The sequence below is a fragment of the Sesamum indicum genome, linkage group LG9 (assembly GCF_026168435.1).
Source record: "Sesamum indicum cultivar Baizhima isolate 11 linkage group LG9, ASM2616843v1, whole genome shotgun sequence".
Classification (NCBI taxonomy): Eukaryota; Viridiplantae; Streptophyta; class Magnoliopsida; order Lamiales; family Pedaliaceae; genus Sesamum; species Sesamum indicum.
The window spans coordinates 8756615-8775137 of NC_142665.1; the positions used below are offsets into that span (position 1 = coordinate 8756615).

Here is an 18523-nt window from a genome sequence, read left to right on the forward strand (position 1 = left end):
ACTCATGTTTGATATAATCAAAGTTTGATTGTTGTTTGACTCCATTAAAATTTGTTAGAATCGAGTCAATTAACATAACTCTCGATAGGGACTTAAAGAAGTTGAATAGTAACACGTACAATTCAACACAACTTATTTTTGTCGTTGGCTGACAAGCTCGACAAACTTTCTTTGACACTAAAGTCCTTTTGTGGCCACGCCTAGCTCTATATAAACAACGCTAATGTACTTGTACATTTGTGGTAAACGGCTTCCACAAGCCTTTGATGACAACGATGTTCTTTTTATTTAAAGGTAAATTATAATCAACTCTTTTAAGGTTTGATATAATTATAAATATACCTCTTTGTTATTTGAAAAGTTATCAATACTAACCTAATTTTAATAGTCATATAACAATTAGCCCAATTTGTTCTCCGTTACATTTTCATCCATTTTTTGTGATGAACTGACCAAAATGCCTTTATGACCATGAATTATAATTTTATTTTATTTTTCTGAAATATTTTATGAACTAAGTAGGTTAACTTTTTACAATTTCTCAAATTTTTTCATCCACCCATTCGATCTTTATATAATTTTTAAAAATATACAACAAGGACAAAATTAATAATTTCAGATCTTCATTTAGAAATTACACGATTTTTCCAAACACCAAAAAAATATTCATAATTGTTTAAATAATAAAAAATACTTATGATTATATTAAATTTCATAGGAGTTGATTGTAAGTTATCCCTAACTTGGGAAAGACCTTGTTCTACCATTGATAGACGCAAAGAGTGCTCAATGCTATATATATTACAAGCAAAATTGTGATAGAGACTACGATGGACCAAACTCTTGCTACAAGATGGCGACATACACCATGTGTGTGTGTATATATAATGTAAGAGTATAATTTGACAAAAATAACTATAACGATAGTAGAACTCTTTTATATTTGAAGATTGGGGTTATTAGACAGTCATCTTTTGAGATTTGGTATTGTTATATGTAGATATTTTTTGTAATTTGAAACTTATATTTAGTAGTTTTGATATTTGTTTTCGTCTAACAAATAGAGTTGAAACACCTTTTAGCTTCTGTCACAGGATGAGGGCCAAACCTCAGCTTCGATTCACCACCCGAGGGATTTTGAAGGGGGTTTTGGCTCGTATTGAGCCTCTTCCCCATAGTCACTCTCCATTAGTTAAATTTCATTGAATTTATTGATATTAATAAAAAAAATTAATTAAAAATTTATAATTATTTTTGATTGACTTATTACAGATTAGATAAATCCCTTTTAGGAAAAAAGAATCGTTTTGTCCTCCACACAACCGCAGCTAATGGTTCGTGGGTACCTAACTCCTTCAACAACAGGCAACATAGCCCTATTCCGTTTTCTACCTTAGGATGTAGAAGGCACTCAAATACATAGACTTAATAAAAATTTTGGACGAACAAGTGGAACATAAGTGTTTAATTTATTGAAAAAATAGATGAAATATTACATAGATATTTGTTCCTCTATTGGAGGAAACAACTATTTAGCCTCTCATAAGAAAAAGGGCTTGACTCCATGGGGAAACCCCCATACACTAAAAATTCTAAAATACAAGAATTCGAAAAAGACTCAAAATATTATGAATTGAAGAGCTGTAGAAGTTTTTTGATGTCCCCGATCTACCTCCGATCCTTCTTATTTATAATAGCCCGTAGACTTCAATCCTGGATTTCAAACTTAGTTTGGATGACGTCATTGGTTATTCTTTGTCCTTCTTCTTTCTAATTGTTGGTCATAATAGCTTGTCGGCTACGTGCTTGCCAATTGGTTATTTTTATTCTGACTATTGGCTTATTTATCTTTTTCTGCTGACAGTCCTTCTTTTGGTTTTTTATATTTTGAAGGTTTTACCTCTTGTAAAATCATTCCTTTTACCCTATCGGGATTTGGTTCAAGTTTCTTTTGGGTTACCCGAATCTTGATTCTGAACAAGGGCTTCTCTTGTTTTTCACAGCAAGGGTATCATGGTTATGTCATTGCCCCACATGCAACATATTGCATGTCTTCATTCTTGTTGCCTCGATTGTGGGCAGCTTATTCTCCCATATAAGCATTCTTTTTTTATCAAACAAACTTTCTGTGAACTTGGTGCTCTTTCCTGTCATAGGGTTTAACATGAACAATGTATTTAATTTATTTAAAAATATTTTAAATGGATACTTGACTTTGTCCATCTAGTGAAACATAGTCACATCCCCAAGCTCATCTGGTAGGATGTTATCCTCGCTAATGGATGATACCAGTGGAGCTTCTCATGTGGCAGCTTTGATTTTGTTGAAGGCTACCGTGTCTTGTCTGTGCAGCTTGATGAAGTAAAACACTGGTTGAGACGCTTTTTCTGCGACTTCTAGAGCTGCTGAGGTGAAACTAATTTTTTCCACATTCGCTGGTATACCTGCCAAGTAGTCATGGAAGACATCAAATCGTAGTATTAACTTTAGAAGTGCCGATCATTGGCTTAAGCTAATCTTTCCCACTTTTTCCCCAGAGGTACTAGGTTGACTTGACTTATCAGGAGTTTGCACTTCCTATGACTCAACTGTTGTCTTTTCACCAGAGTCTAGCGATAACCTCGTGCAAGCAGTATTTGAATTTGCCTCTACAGGTGTAGAGTCCTGTACTTTAAGCTTAGGTGTAGATTCATACTCTCTCAACTCCCGAGTCATCACCGAGGGCGATGCCTTCCAAATTGGTTCCATGAGGTTTTGCCATAGTGAGCTAGAAGCCAACATGGTATTCCTGATTGCGATTTGGATAGTGCCAAATTCTGCTCGTTGGACTTGGCAAACTATTTGGGCTTTCGCCGTTAGCTGTCCTAACTTTTTGTCAAGCTCCTCAATATTTTTCCTTAGATGCCTTAGTATTATGATGACGGAGTTTGCTTTAGATGCATTCATCTCTTATCAGAAATTCTACAAGAATATTTTTATGATATTTTATAATAATAATCTTATAACAATAATATTGGCATTCCGCTTGCCATATGATAATGCGTGCCTTCTCTATTTTTTATTGTAATTTATTTTTTAAGAAAGCTTTAATATTTGCACTATCAACTTTTAATGTAAATTTTTTAGCAAGTAAAAATAAAGGTCATTTCTTGAATGCCTTTCAAATTGCAAAGAACTCTTTCTCATTGATGTACCAAACTTGGACTTGTTGTTCTGTGAACAATCCTCCTGTGTATCTCCATGCTTCTTCACCAGGAGACGGATTTTTCATGAGCACGATTGACCATCGATAGTCATTGGCATCTTGTATAGAGGTACTAATTCATCTTTGTCCTGTGGGATAACGAGTTTGGGCAGGTTGTTGCAAACCTATTTTTGCGAAATACAAAAAGGATTTTTGACAAGTTTTGAAAGAAGCGGAGAGTTCAAAGTGGAAACGGGAGGAAATTTACACGTAAAGAGTTCATGATCATTGGCGTCTTGTATAGAGGTACTAATTCGTCTTCGTCCTGTGGGATAACAAGTTTGGGCAGGTTATTGCAAACCTATTTTAGCTCATGAACTCTTTACGTGTAAATTTCCTCCCGTTTTCACTTTGAACTCTCCGTTTTTTCAAAAGTTGTCAAATATCCTTTTTGTACTTCGCAAGATCCTCGATAAAGATTCTTGCAAAATTAACAATTCCCAATAAGCTTTAAAGTTGCTTCTTATATTTCAAGATATCAAGAAAATTGCGAATCCTTTCCACAATATGTTCCTATAACTTTATCTCATGCAATGCTTCCTTGAGATTCCTAATTTTTTCTTCAAAAGCCTTGTAGAAACTATTGCTATCGCTTAGGTCCTATTGCTTGAAAGACAAAAGAGCTTTACCAATTTTTCACTTATCCTATATTTTCGGATGAGTTAATTTGGCATCGTCATAATCATCATGTTTGCTGTAAAAAATTATGGGCATTATCCTGTTAAATGCCTTTTTCTCTTTACAAAATCTGTATCTTACTACCACAGTTAGTAGCAAAAATCAACAAATTTTTTGTTATTATCCTGTACATATTTTGCAAAAGGTTTGAATAAAATTATTTCCTAGCAAAATATCTGCATATGTATCATGAAAGTAGATAGGAGGCGTTTTTACCCTGTACAAAGTTGTTCCAAATGCTCCTTCAATCATTAGTTTTGCTTCTCGCATTCCCTTATTGAGTATTAGGATTTTCAATGAAAAACCCCTTCCTGTAATAACGGGTAAGGTTTCCATAGTTTCTCAAAGGAGAACTCCAAGTTTTGATGTGCAAATTCCTGATCTTGAATCACTATAAACTGCAAAATATTTTATCTTATATTGATCATATATCATACCAACATATGTATATAGAAAGGGATTAGTCATTCAATCCTTATGGTGACACGATCAAGGCTGAATTCCATAGTGTTACCTTTTTCATGGTTTATGATCTTCGAGAAAACTTAACCCCAACTTCATACTTTCATTTTCTTATCCTGCAACCATGATATCTGGGCCTACTATTTCTATCATAACTTCATATTTACCAATAACATGTTGCTACAAATGATACAAGTTATCACAAGGAAAATAATTTTCTTTCTCAGTGATGTCAAATATAACTTGAATTTGTTTCCAGCCTTCAGGGCATCTAAGGTTTATATTATCTACCCTAATCGTTTGAAGAGTTAAGGCTTTTAGCAACTCCTCTTTTCATTTGTAGCCTGTGATCTTATCTTCTGAAAAGGACATTCTGCTACTAAACTCAGTTTTAGAGCTAAGTGTTCTATCTAAAACTAGGTGATCCTTTATAACGATATCAACACCACCCATTTTAGGTATCCTTGTTGGATCTGGTGTCATTTTCTTGGCAAATTCATTCAAAAATCTAGAAATCTTAATATACTCTTTCCTAAGAAATAGATCTGAATGATGTGTATTGAAAATGGCGTAAGCTATTCCATAGATTATAAAATATGATCTGTTTTCTTCTTTCATAATATATTTTCTCTTAAAATTCTGATAAAGGGTCAAGACACGACTGAAATATTGGTCAGCTAGGTTGTATGTAGTCCTGGGTGAATATCAAATATTAATTTTGCTGCATAAATATTACCTATCATTGTTCCAAGACATCCATATCTCAGGTTATTGATTCTTCTATCCATTATTGATAAATATATTTTTGAATCAATTTTTTCCTTAAAAAGTTGCTTTTATTACTAATTTAATAGTTCCTATGTGGATTCATTTCGTAGTAACATACTTTTTTCTCTAAGTTTACTTAATTCTTCAAGAATTTCTTCCTTAGGAATAAGTTGGATTTCCATCAGATTGCTAGTAAGTTGCATAAGAATAGCAATTTCACCTGAACTTACATTGTAAATTATGTGATGCTTCATTTGGTTCAGTTCTATTTGGTTGAGGACTCTACCAATTCCTCCAATCCTAAATCCATCGTATGGGCTGAGATTAGAGTCTTGAGAAATGATTCTTTTCATAATTTTGTTTGACACCGTCATCCTTGAAAAGAATCCCGACAGACTTTCACAGGTTTAAAGCCTATCTCTTTTGTTGTGGTTATTCTGATTCAGTTGAAGATCCATCCGAATTAGTCTCTATTTCTTCCTCATAGACACTTTCATCTAAGGGAAGGTTTTCAAATTGGTATACCGATACCAAATCGTCATAGTAAACTGTATCAAGGATGTCATTAATGGCTTCAAATTTTCATAATTCACCATGTTTCTGTAGGGGCAGTCTGGAGATGTATGTCTCTTTGCTCCGCATATCTAGCAGTTACAATCTTTGAACTTTCATTGGCTCTAGTATTGGCTCATCTGTAAGTTCTCTTTGTAGGAGTTATTCTCGCGGATCTCGCATCTACTCGTCTAGATCCTTGAGATGAAGCCGTTGTTGGTCATGTTTTCTATCCATATTTGTAGCATCTGGCCTTTGATCTGGACCATCATGATTTCCTTCAAAAGAGGATTTTCTGGAACTCCTGAGGTATGAGTCACTACTCTATTTCTTCCTCTTCCTTGGTTCACTTGATTCTCTTATAATAGTGAAAAAATTATTATTATCACAATAGAGAGGGGGTCGTTTGATCTTAACTCTCAATCTCTTCATGTTCTTTTGGATGGATGCTTAATAACACTAAACCTTCAGTTTATCTTTGAGAAAAGACATCCCCCTTGCTACTGAATCCAGTTGTCCTTCGGGTACTTTGTAAGATTAGATTAATATTTCTCTCCATGGACTGCAGATCTTTGCAAAGAACATGGGAGCGGCTACTTCTGTTGCTACTCTATTCCGAAAGAAATACTTGCGAAATCAATAGATATATTCGTCTACTGGTAAATACTCTTTAATTCAAGGCCAAAGAGAGCTTGTGCCTATTCTCTACCCTTTTCTGTTCTACTTACTTCAAAGTATTCATCTCCGATGAAGTGTATCTTGATAAACCTTCCTAGCCTTTCTGTCGTTGCACTTTTAAATTCTCCGGCAATGATACTAGCTTTAGTATCTTCTAGGATATCTTTCCATCCGATCTTCATAAAACCCTCCAAGCTTAACTCCAATGATCTTATGAAGTTTTGTTTGTTGAGTTCTAGGATAGTTGTTGCTATCTTCATGGTTGCAACCCATTTATTTATTAGCTTCTCGATGTTTCGGAAGTCAATGACATCAAGGCTGAGTATGGTGACGTATGGATGCAAAGGCTGAAGCATTGTCCTTGCCCAAGGTATACTTTCAGGCACTTGCCTTAGATTCCATCTTGAATTTTCTCTTTAATCTGGTTGCCATGAACGTCAAGGCGGCGTTGGTATGGAAATCCGTACTTTCTCTCAGTGGATTATCCTATGGAGGATCATTCGCACCTGTACTTCCCTTCGGCGGTGGTAATGCTGGAGCGATTTCATTGCTTTGAATGTTAACCAAGTCCACAATTCCAAGTTGAGAAAAGGATTCAGTCCTTTCCCTTCTAATGCGGACGAGATATTGGTCCAAAGACATCTCTAATTCGTAGTTGTCGAGATCTGGATGTTTCAGGGGTTTGCCTTTGGTTTCTCCTTAGATCTGTAACTTCAAACTTTATATTTGCAAGATCCTTTGTAGATCTGGGAGGATCTTCAATCTTCTGGCTCATGATTTCTCTTTTCATAGGTGTATGTACAAACCTATGTCAATAGTCTTGAACGGTGTTTTGGATTTCTCTTAGATCTTGAGAGATTTTCAAGGTATTCAACTCGAGTTTTTTCACTTAGTTACTTTAGTAATAACTTTTAGAACTGTATCGATCAAGGAAATCCTTGCTGGTATTCTACCATGAACTTCAGTGGAGTGTAAGTGCCTCATCGCATTTCCTAGTAGTATTTGGCGAACTGCAAAATTCCACGACCAATCCTCTATGTCTTCTTCCGTGAGAAGATCCAAGTCATCCTTCTTGGACTGTTGTCACATTTTTTAAGAATTTCCATAAGAAAATCCCTTCTTTGTATTTTCAGAGTTTGAAAATATTCCCTAGTGTCATTGTAACTCGAATTTTCTTTTGGTTCCATACTTTTGAAAAGTCTCCTCCATTTCTGGTAAAAATATTTAAATATAATATAACCAAATATTTTTTTAATAATCCTAGGTTCTGATACCATTCTCTGCGAGCATAGCAATAAAATGCAAAATGAGTGGATATGGACTAAACTGTTCTTTAAAAGTTGCATAGGGGTAAAATTGTTCGAAATTTTGCCCAATGACTAACTTAAATAATTTTGAAAGTTACTGGATTAAAACTAAAATGAGTAAATTTAAAGGGCTAAAATTAATATCAGGCGTTGTTAGTGGACTATGCTAATAATTTTTTCATACTTTTATGAACAAACTATTCTTGTATATCTTCACACATTAATACATGTGAGGACGTACATCTTTACTCTTATAAGGATACTTTGGTAAAAAAAAAGAAATTTTTTTTTACTAACATCAGGAGTCCTATTTATTAGACGAAAACAAATATCAGAAGCACTAAATGTAATTATTTAAGTTCAAAAAATTTATATATAATTACACCAAACTTCAAACACTACTGGTGTAATGATCCTTGAAAATTTTATATCCATGCGCCTAAATTCTTCCCTTGTTTGTATATATTCTTTCTCTTGGTACATTTTCTTATTCTAATTCTAATTCTTAATATTAAATTCAAAGTCTAACTACAAGATAAAGAGAATTAGTTGGGAAGTTTGTGAGACCTATTCAACCCACTGTTTTTAATCTAATTGGCCATCAAGTAGTCAGTCAAAAAAGTACCAAAATACCCTCAACCATGTGGTTGGGGAATTCTTGTCCAACTTTATGAACGTGCAACATGTTCATCCCATAATTAAAATCTATATTTCAAATTTTCAATCTCAAAATTAAATTAGGTAGGTGTCCGATCTTTATGTAATAAAAAATTCGGAATTTGAATTTCACATTGTACGCTAGTCTTTGTCTTTTCTATAATAATTTTTCAGAATTAATTACGTTCAATTTTTTTAAAAAAATATAAAATTATACTCACATCCGTTTCGAAAATTCACCATTTATATCTGATCCCTTTTTATACAATTTGAATGAGAAATGCTAAATTTAACAAAAAAAGAAAAATTACGTAAATTTTTTATTTTTTACTGTTTATTTCACATTCTCATGTAGTAAATTTGTACTTATAACGGGAATTTCTTCTTATAAGTACAAAAACATATATGAAAATATTAGATGTGGGGCAAAAAAATAAAAGACTTATATAATTCTTTTATTGAAGTCAATATTTTTCGTTCAAATCCTAGTGGAAGGGAGTCAGTCATGTGTATACAGAAAATTTTTTACGGTGCCGTAAGTGCAATTTTAATTTTTTTTTTTTTTGAAAAAATAAAATTTTATATTTTAAGAGGGATTTAAGTATAATTAACCTTAATCTTTAATATATCATGTTTTAGTATATACTTTTTTACGCAATTATTGATGTACTTAATTAGTTTGTAATGGTTAAATAGTAATTTATAGAATTAATTTCTTCTAAGTGTCTATATATCTAAATACGAAGATTTTAATTGCAAAATATTAAAGAATATTTTTAAAATAATAGAGATTTTTTTAAATATATATGAATTTATTCTTTATTTTCTAAAAAAATATTTAATTTTCAAACCACTTGCAATAGAGGATTTTTGTACACAAATCTACATGGCATGCCACTTGAGCAAAAGGGCAAAAAATAATGTAATATTGACTATTTTTTGGGTGGACAGAAATGAATAAATCAAAGTCAAATTTTGGATTTAATTTATTTATTTTTGGTATAAGTGTCAAAACAATGAAGTGGATAAGTGTATGTATTGTTCTTTTCCCAGCCAAATTAATTTCATTAAAATAAAATAAAAAAAAACCATGAATTTTATAACCTTGATGTTATTTCTGCAAATAAGATTAAAATATTAGTTATAATTAAAAATTCTAATAAATATTTTAGCACAGATAAAAATATGGTAGATATTGATTAATTATAGTAAAAATTTAAATTTTTGCATCGATTTTATTTTACTATCGTCGTTTGTAATACAGGAGATAATTTATTTTATTGTAGTGACACTAGAAAAGAATTACTATTAACTATAATATTAATAATTATGGGTAAAAATCATGGTATATAACTATTATTAACCACGGTTAAAATAAAAAACCGACACAAACAATTAAAGCCCGTTTGGTTGTGTTTTCATTTTCATTTTCAGTTTCCAACAATTGAAAATGTGTAAAAATGCTTTATTGGTTTTTGTGCGAAAACTGAGAATATGTTTGGATTAATTGTTTTCAAATATAGGTATATAGGTGTGAGAATGTTAAATATAGGTATATGTATTTTTTATATGACAGAAAGACAACTATAACAAGCCCATGTGACCTATATAAATTTAAAATTGAGAATTAAAATAGGAATGTATTCTCACTAAAAATGACTTGATCAAACAAATTCCCACCTACCCAAACAGTGAAAAGTGGAAAAGATCTCATTGAAAACACAACGAAACAAACTCTTAGCTTTTCCACCATGAAAAAATCATTCGCAACGGCTAAGATCCATGGTAAAAATATTTGTCATGGCTTTTAGTCATGACAAATGTTTTAACTTAACCACCCTAATAAAAATTACGACCAACAATTATTCCGTGGTCGTTGTCGATGACTATTTATTATGGTATTTTATTATTAACTGTGGCGACTTTCTATGATTAAATATTATATTTGTTTGTAGTGTGATATGAATTATGGATAATCAACTTTGACTTTTTTTGGTATCTGTAGTTATCTATTATTGTGTATATTTTTGCGATTATTAATTAATGTCAACTTCCACTCGAATTATTTCTAAAAAAGAAAGATCAAATCTTCAAAACACGATTTTGAAAAACTTCATGCAAAATTAGTCCCACCTTGAATTTAATAAAAAGTCAATTATTTGTAATCTCATGAACAGAATTATTATTATTATTATTATCATTATTGTCATTATTGTTATTATAATTATATAAGTAAAGAGCACATTTTTGTCTGTTATTTTTTATTTTTATAATTCATTTATTAATTTTCATTTTTCTCTTCCTTCTCAACTTTCATATATATATATATATATATATATATTTCTTCTCTCACTTTTTTGTTCAATAATTTTTTAAAAAAATTATCGATCCAATTAATATATATATTTTTAAAATTTTAAATTAATTGTGCACACAATGAGTGTCATATATACTAATTATTATGGATTAAAGGCAATTTTCATCCCCTAACTTCAAGTCATTCTCGTTTTAGTCCTCTAAGTTACTAGGGTTCCATTTTGGTTTTGTAAAATTGAAAAATTCTCAATTTTGAGACAAATTTGGTCGGAAAGTTTAGTCACTCGCCGGAAAAAGTCTTGACTTTTTAAATTGGGGCTTGTATTGTGATTGGCTGAAAATAAAAGGCTTAAAGGCAATTTTCGTCCCCTAACTTCAGGTCACGTCTTCACCACATCATCTTTTCCAGCCAATCATAATATAAGCCCCAACTACATGCCTGACATGTGACTTTTTTCGGCGAGTAACTCAACTTTCCGACCAAATTTGTACCAAAATTGAGATTTTTTCAATTTTACGGGACCAAAATGGAACCCTAGTAACTTAGGGGATTAAAATGAGAATGGCCTGAAATTAGGGAACGAAAATTGCCTTTAAGCCAATTATTATTATGATCGTGGCCATCATCATTATATATATATATATATATATATATATTGTAAGGTTAGATGAAGTTGAACTTATTGTGATAATCTTAATTAAGGGAATTCAACGACAATAGGATGTTGATTTCACCAAATCCCATTCAAGCATTGCTCAGTTTTTCAATGTAGGTTTACCAACACACTAGGAATTAAACCTAGTTTTTTAAAATTTATCATAATTAATAATTACAATCCCCTCCTATGAGATTTGGTCTAATTACACGCAAACTTCTTGTGGTTTGAAAAATTACATCTAGCATCATTGGAGTTTGCTTCGTTTGGCAAATTTCATAAAACTTGTTGATATTAATAAAAAAAAAAACTGAATAAAAATTGATGCTTACCCTCGATTGACTTATTACTAACTTATTGAAAGTAAAATAATTTTTTTCTGACTAAACTACCCTTATAACAGTGAAAATATACCTCCTCACATGTACTAACACGTGAAGATGCATGAAGGTAATTTGGTCATAAAAAATTTATTTGACATGCAAAAATCAGTAATAAATCAGTCGGAGATAAATATCGATTTTTTTTTCAATATTTTTGGTTAATATCAGCAAATTCTGTGAATTTTTACTAACGGAGAGACTTATTTGTTAGACAGAATTAAATTTCAAGAGTGCTAAATGTAATTTTTCAAGCTACACGAGATCTATATGTAATTGCACCAAACCTCATAAAAGAAGAATGTAATTATTCCTAATATTTTTATTAATATTGATGAATTTGAACAAAAACTTTTGATATGATAATTTTAGTTTTGGATTTTTTGTTAGTACCAAATTTCAGGGAAAAAACAGTCTAATTATTCCCAAAAAAAACAGGAACAAAAAAAGGTGGGGGTGGTGGGGGGTGTTTGATAATAGCGTGAACCGCGTTGCACGGTCGCAGTAAAACTAATAGTGGGATTGACTGGAGTCAACGTTGACAATGTACCCTCTACCGCTCAGGTCCACTCTAAATCATCTCCAACACCGTCAGCGTGTCTCACTCAAATACGTCCACGTCATGTGTGGTGCAACCATCGTCCCGCACTCAATTACTCAAACCTGTTGTTGCACGAGGACCAGTGGACCACCATCCGCTATTTTTTTCTTTAACTCTGTTGTTGTCGTGGAACGAAATTTTTGCATGCATATAAAAAATAATTTTTTTTTATATTTTAATATATATTATAAATAAAAATAAAATATATAAATTATATTTTTAAAAAAATACCAATTAAAATATTATCAACACGATAAGAAAAATTAATATAGTGGTGTTAAAATGATATGGAGTTATTTTTGTAAAAAAAAAATAATTATAGTTAATTTATAAAATTATTTAATTAGGGGTATTATTATCATATTTAAAAATTGATGCAGCGATGTCACTAACAGACATTTATGAGTGTAGAGTATTTTTTTAAAATACTAGCCGTTATTGCAAATTGACCTTGCGTGCATATAATAGATAATTGTTTACATTTTAAAATATATTATAAATAAAAAAAGATATATAAATCAATACATCATATTTAAAAATAAATAAATAAGTAAAACTATTTAGGAATATTGTCGACACAAAAAAAAAATTGATATGTTTGAATTTTTCATATTAGTATGGATAGATAGTATAGATCATATTCATAAGAAGAAGAATTTGATCAGGAATGGTTGAAAATACATAAGGGCATTTTTTAAAATTTAAAAAATTAATGTTGTGGTGCAAATAACTGTTATACGTGGGTGAAAATGAGATATTTTTTTTTTAAAAAAAAAGATTAGTATAAATTATATCTTCGATCTTTGCAATAGCTTTTATTTTTATGGTGCAAATAGATTATAAAAAGTTAGGGTTAATTACATTTAGACTCTATTTTTAAAATATAAAATTATACTTTCTTCCAAAAAAAATTTAAAATTAGACTTACATCCTATTCGACTATTCACTGTTTACACCTGCGCCCCCTTTATTATGATTTGAAAGAAAAATTCTGACGCTAGCAAAATAATTGTATAAATTTTTAATTTTACCCTTTATTTGACATTCGCGTTTGATAATTTTATACTTATAAGAAAAAAATATAATAATTTTAACCTCACTCCATATATATATTGTACATTTATCCCCTTATAAGTACAATATTATTACATGAGAATATTAAATGAGAAATTAAAAATTTACGTAATATTTTTGTTGACGTCAACATTTTTCATACAAACCCTATTGGAAGTGGGCGAGGTATAACGGGAAGCAAGTGTAATTTTAATTTTTTTTTTTAAAAAATATAATTCATTTTTAGAAGGGTATAAGTGTAATTTTTATCAAAAAATTACAAAAGTACAAAAATATAAAAAACGAAATAGTAGAGTTTGAAGAAACAACTAAATATTTACAATTTTATAAGCTGCAGAAAATGGTAGCAACTGCTTATAACTTTTGGTTTTAAATCAATTTAATTTAAACAGTTCAGAAATGAAAATCATAAATAAAAACACTATTTTTTTAAATAATAAATTAATAAGTAATTATTTTGATAATATAGATAGTTGTCAAAGGGATACATTTATTGCAAAAATTGCATAAAACCCCCCAAGTATTTTAAAAATTCAGCTAAAGATGTATTTATTATTAAATAATAAATGAAAAAATCTCTTTGTTTTCTTCAACGTAGCTCACTTGTCTTTCTATGTTAAATACATGTGACGGTGTTATTTTTTTTTTTTTTTTCAAATGGCCGTTATGCACTTACCTATTATATATTATTTTTTACTTTAATGGTCATTGGATCTTTTTTAAATATATAAAAAATAATAGAATTTTAATCAATTCATTTCAATAATTAAATTTGTAAAAAATTAAAGGGCTGAACCAATTTTAAATACATTATATGTATAATTTTAAATTATAACAAATAAAATTATTATTACAAAAATACATTACAGTTTTGCGAAGGGTTTCTTAAACCACGAACGGGAGAGAATTAGTCTATTTTTAAAATATAAAGAAGTATTTAGTTATTTTGGAAAAATACAGGGACTAAAATGCAATATGGCCCACATTTATTCAACAGCCAAGATTTATTAGACACACTAATTGTGGCATTTCAAGAGTACGGAATTTGACTTCTCCCTCTTACAATTTCAAAACCCCACCGCCAACCGTTGAGTTTATGGTTTTCAAAATATTTTAATGAGGTTTGACATTATTTTAAATATTATCTCGTTATTTAAAAAATTATTAATATATATTTTTTATTTTAATAGTTGTTTAATAAATAGTTCAGTCATTAATATTTGTTAGATTTCTATATATATTTTTACGGTGAATTGATCGAAATATCTTTTGTGGGCTATGAATTATAATTCTTTTAAAAGAATTAAAATTGTTTTATAGACTAAGTGGATGATTTGTATATACTATTTTATAATTTTTCATCCACATGATCTGATTTTTTAAAGAAATGCAACAAGGATAAAATTAACAGTTCTGAACGTACATTTAAAAATTACGCAAATATTAGAAAAATATTTATAATTTTTCAAGCAACGATAGTGTATTTATAATTGTAATAAATCCCAAAAAATCTTGACATAATCTAGCATTTTAAATATTAATCCCAATTTAGACGTTTCACATCATGAGAAGCTGATCGTTAAATCTATCATAATTATGAATACTTATTTATTATTTAAAAAAATTATAAATAATTTTTTATTATTTAAAAAATTACAAATACCCTTAAAACTAATTATACGTCTGTAATGGATTGTCACTTAAAAGAATTTGTTAGAAGGTTATTAATTTCAGAAAGATTATTTATAATCTTTTAAATAAAAATAAAATATTTATAATTATAACAAATTATAAAAATCTTTTTGATGTATCCAATAATCAAAGGTAGTTTCCTCAAAAAAAAAAAAAAAAAAAATCAAAGGTGGTTGCATGAAATTCTCCACAAAAGGAAACCCAAACAACATTAAACATGTCGTTTTGACAGCAAATTAGAACCTTTTCTTTAATCACCTCTGATGATCTTCTTAACCACTGTCATAATCAATCACATGCTGCTGTACATATTAATTATTACACCCAAAAGCCAAACTGGGCTGGCGTTACTTGATGTCGGCTCCGCCACTCCACCGCCGACACAAGAAATCGAAACCGTGTTTTGGGTTCTTAGATACCCTCATTCCTGCGTGTGAATTCATACCTCTCCGCCTTTGACCACCCCCCCCCCCCCACCTCCCTCCTTGGTTTGTTCTCAATTTTTCTACAAAAACCAAATCTTTAATGAACTTCAGCCCACTTGTCGTCTTCAACGAAACCTAGTCAAACTCAGGAACCCCACCAAATCCAAAAGCATGTAAGAAAGCCATCACTTCTTGTCTGCATATTCTTGCTTCACTGTGAAGATCGAAGCCAAATTCTTTTTAATTAAATTGGCGGCGGATTTTTTAATGGGCAAAAAGGGGAAAAAAGAAAAAAGAAACACCAATTCAACTCCGAACTTTATGTCTATATAACGGTCTGTTCAAGAAGGTCCAATGGTGGGCTGGTTCTTGAAGAAACAAGCGAGCACCATTTCTTGTTCTTGTTCTTGTTTGAAAAGTATATTCTTGTTTCATGGTTGTTAATTAGAACATATATTATAATAGAAATCTGTGGAGTACGTGTTGTTATGTAGTTGGATTCTTACATGTGTGTGTTCAAGGTGGCGAATCAAAGGGAGGATTTTTACCGGGGTGAGAATGGAGATGAAGACGAGGTGTTTGATGGGAGGAATGAGTTGCTGGAGTCATTGGTTTCCCCTATGCTTTCTGGGATGAATAGGGAGCAGGAGATGTCAGCTATGGTATCAGCTTTGGCTCATGTGGTGGCCGGAGATGTGAGTGAAGATGCGGTGGAGGGAGTAGCTGCCGCGGGAGGCAGTGGTGCTGGTGGTGGTTCTTCTTCATCTGCATGCAAGAGGGGACGTGATGAGCTGAGCAGTGGTGGTGGGGATCAGCAGTTTTCTGATTCATCTGTTTCCAGAGTTTGCAGGGGATATAGTGATCATTTTTCCATTGGAAATCCTAGCTTGGGAGCATCATTGTTAGGTATTTAATTATTTAATCTCTATCTCTAAAGAAGAAGGGAAAACAAAAAAAAGGGACTTGATATTTGCATGGATGAAATTTTACTACAAAAAGGAATAAACATTACATAATATATTTACTATTATTCTCATTTCAATCTATTGAATTATATATTGATTATTGTGAATTTATGATAATGTTATATTCCTACAACATAAGACCACAGAAATTAGCATTCATTTGTAATAAACATAACATAATATAGTTGACATTAATGAAGCAAGAATGTAATGCATCACTCTCACACAAAGTGCAGAAGCTGCAGGCGGAAGCATGATAAGGACAAGCATCATAACATCAACAGAATCAGCAGTCTACACCTACACTCCCACATACCATCAAGAAACCAGCACAGAGTCATCAGGAGGAGCCCCAAGGATCGGGAGACGTTATCGAGGGGTGAGGCAGAGGCCGTGGGGCAAATGGGCTGCGGAAATAAGGGACCCCTACAAAGCCGCTAGGGTGTGGTTAGGCACGTTCGACACAGCTGAGGAAGCTGCCAGGGCCTACGATGAGGCAGCCCTCCGCTTTAGAGGCAACAAAGCCAAACTCAACTTTCCTGAAAACGTGAGGCTCGTCCACCACCACTCACCGTCATCGTCTTCAGTTCATGATCATCATCAGCAGCAGCAGCAGATTCAATACTATTCTGATCCTAGTAGAATGGCTGCGGTATCAACTTCAGCTGAGCCCATTGTGCACAGCCAAGCTCAGTATAATATGAATTATAGCTCAGGAGTTATGACTCTTGATGATATACAAAGGCAGGCAGCTAGGGATTCAAGTAGCTTGATAGATGAACTAATGCTCTATCCTTCAGGTTTTCTTGAATCTTATCCATCGCCGGCAGCTCCTTTTCCGATGTTTTTCCCAGCTTCTCAGCCACCGGAGAGCGGTCTCCGGCAGGAGAGGAGTCAGGGTAGTGGAGGTGGAGCTGATTTTTCTTGGAGGGAGACAAGCCATGATCATACTCACCTGGATGATAATTAGTGTTATATTTTGGATTTTTCTTTCAGTAGCTGAAATTATTAGTACGTATTTGTGTTTATCATTTTAAAGGGAAGGATAAATAAGAAAAAAGAGTTATTGTCCCAATCTCAGCTATTCATGTCTTAAGGAATATATATAGGATGGGTTTCTTGTCATTTGAGTTTCTTGAAAATTATGAGTTTGAAATTCTATCTAAAAGACATAAGATATAATAGTCATAGATAGTGTGTCGGATGATTTTTAGCTTTTAATCACAATACAAAAAGTTTCTGCGTTTATTAACTTTGAGTTGTTAGAACTTAGAAGTGTGTATGCCACAGCATTGATATACCAAAAAGGCAAAAACCATTCTTCCCCTTCGGACACGAATTGGATTTTTATTTTTAATTTATATTGCATCCTCTATTTTAATTAAGATATACACACTAATGATATCTATATATACGTATTGACATAGAAAATACAACATGCTCACAGAAGTTTTATGTTACAAGAAATGCCTTGTCCAAACATGGGGAAATGAGATCCTTTATTCTTAAAAAAAGTAATTAAAAAAAAAAATCAAATGCTACGACCACAATAGTCATGTTTCGTGGGTCGTTGAACACCTTTGATGGCTAGGATGTTTTACAAATAGAAAAATATACATATAATATTAAATTATGCTTTGAAATATTGAAATAATATTGGATGCAATTTCTTAAACGCGAACAAAGGGTCAATCCATCGCTAGAACCCACAAGATGCAGAAGAAATCTATCCCACCAAGCATATTTATATTTAAATCAATTCGATTCCAAGATCTTGCAAATGCGGTGCATCACTACCTGGACTACTATTTCGATGGGGCTTTGAGAAAACTCAAAAGTATAGGATGTGTATGAATGGAACCTTAGAAGAACTTGGAAGTGGCCCTTTTTCGTTAAGATGAGGAATAAATGACACTTCACAGCTTATCTAGTTTCTCATGAATTGAAACACATCAAATAGCAATGTGAAAAAACAAAAAGTTGTGTGAAACTGGGGAAGCGAGCTAGAAAAGCCATTGAAAAAGTTGTTAATTAGCATTGGAAGTCTCAAATAGGTACTCAAAAAGTA

At 31.7% G+C, this 18523-nt stretch overlaps 1 protein-coding gene across 2 annotated transcripts; it reads left to right on the forward strand.

Annotated features, from left to right (window-relative positions):
- The first annotated feature begins 15407 nt into the window (after positions 1-15407).
- Positions 15408-17580, forward strand: LOC105171122 (ethylene-responsive transcription factor ABR1). Of its 2 annotated transcripts, XM_088884754.1 has the most exons (3): positions 15408-15663; positions 16012-16396; positions 16692-17580. In XM_088884754.1, exons 2-3 carry the CDS (start codon positions 16111-16113, stop codon positions 17423-17425), a joined length of 1020 nt encoding a protein of 339 aa, XP_088740880.1. In that variant the 5' UTR covers positions 15408-15663; positions 16012-16110; the 3' UTR covers positions 17426-17580. The 2 variants fall into 2 exon arrangements, with proteins under 2 accessions (XP_088740880.1, XP_011090449.1); XM_011092147.3 differs by lacking the exon at positions 15408-15663 and having other exon boundaries at positions 15682-16396.
- Positions 17581-18523: the final 943 nt, after the last annotated feature.

Excerpts from the sequence above, each read along its gene's own strand:
- LOC105171122 (XM_011092147.3), top strand. The coding sequence starts at position 15,997 with ATGTGTGTGTTCAAGGTGGCGAATCAAAGGGAGGATTTTTACCGGGGT. Across the intron at positions 16,397-16,691 it reads CTTGGGAGCATCATTGTTAG|AAGCTGCAGGCGGAAGCATG; the intron begins GTATTTAATTAT and ends CACAAAGTGCAG.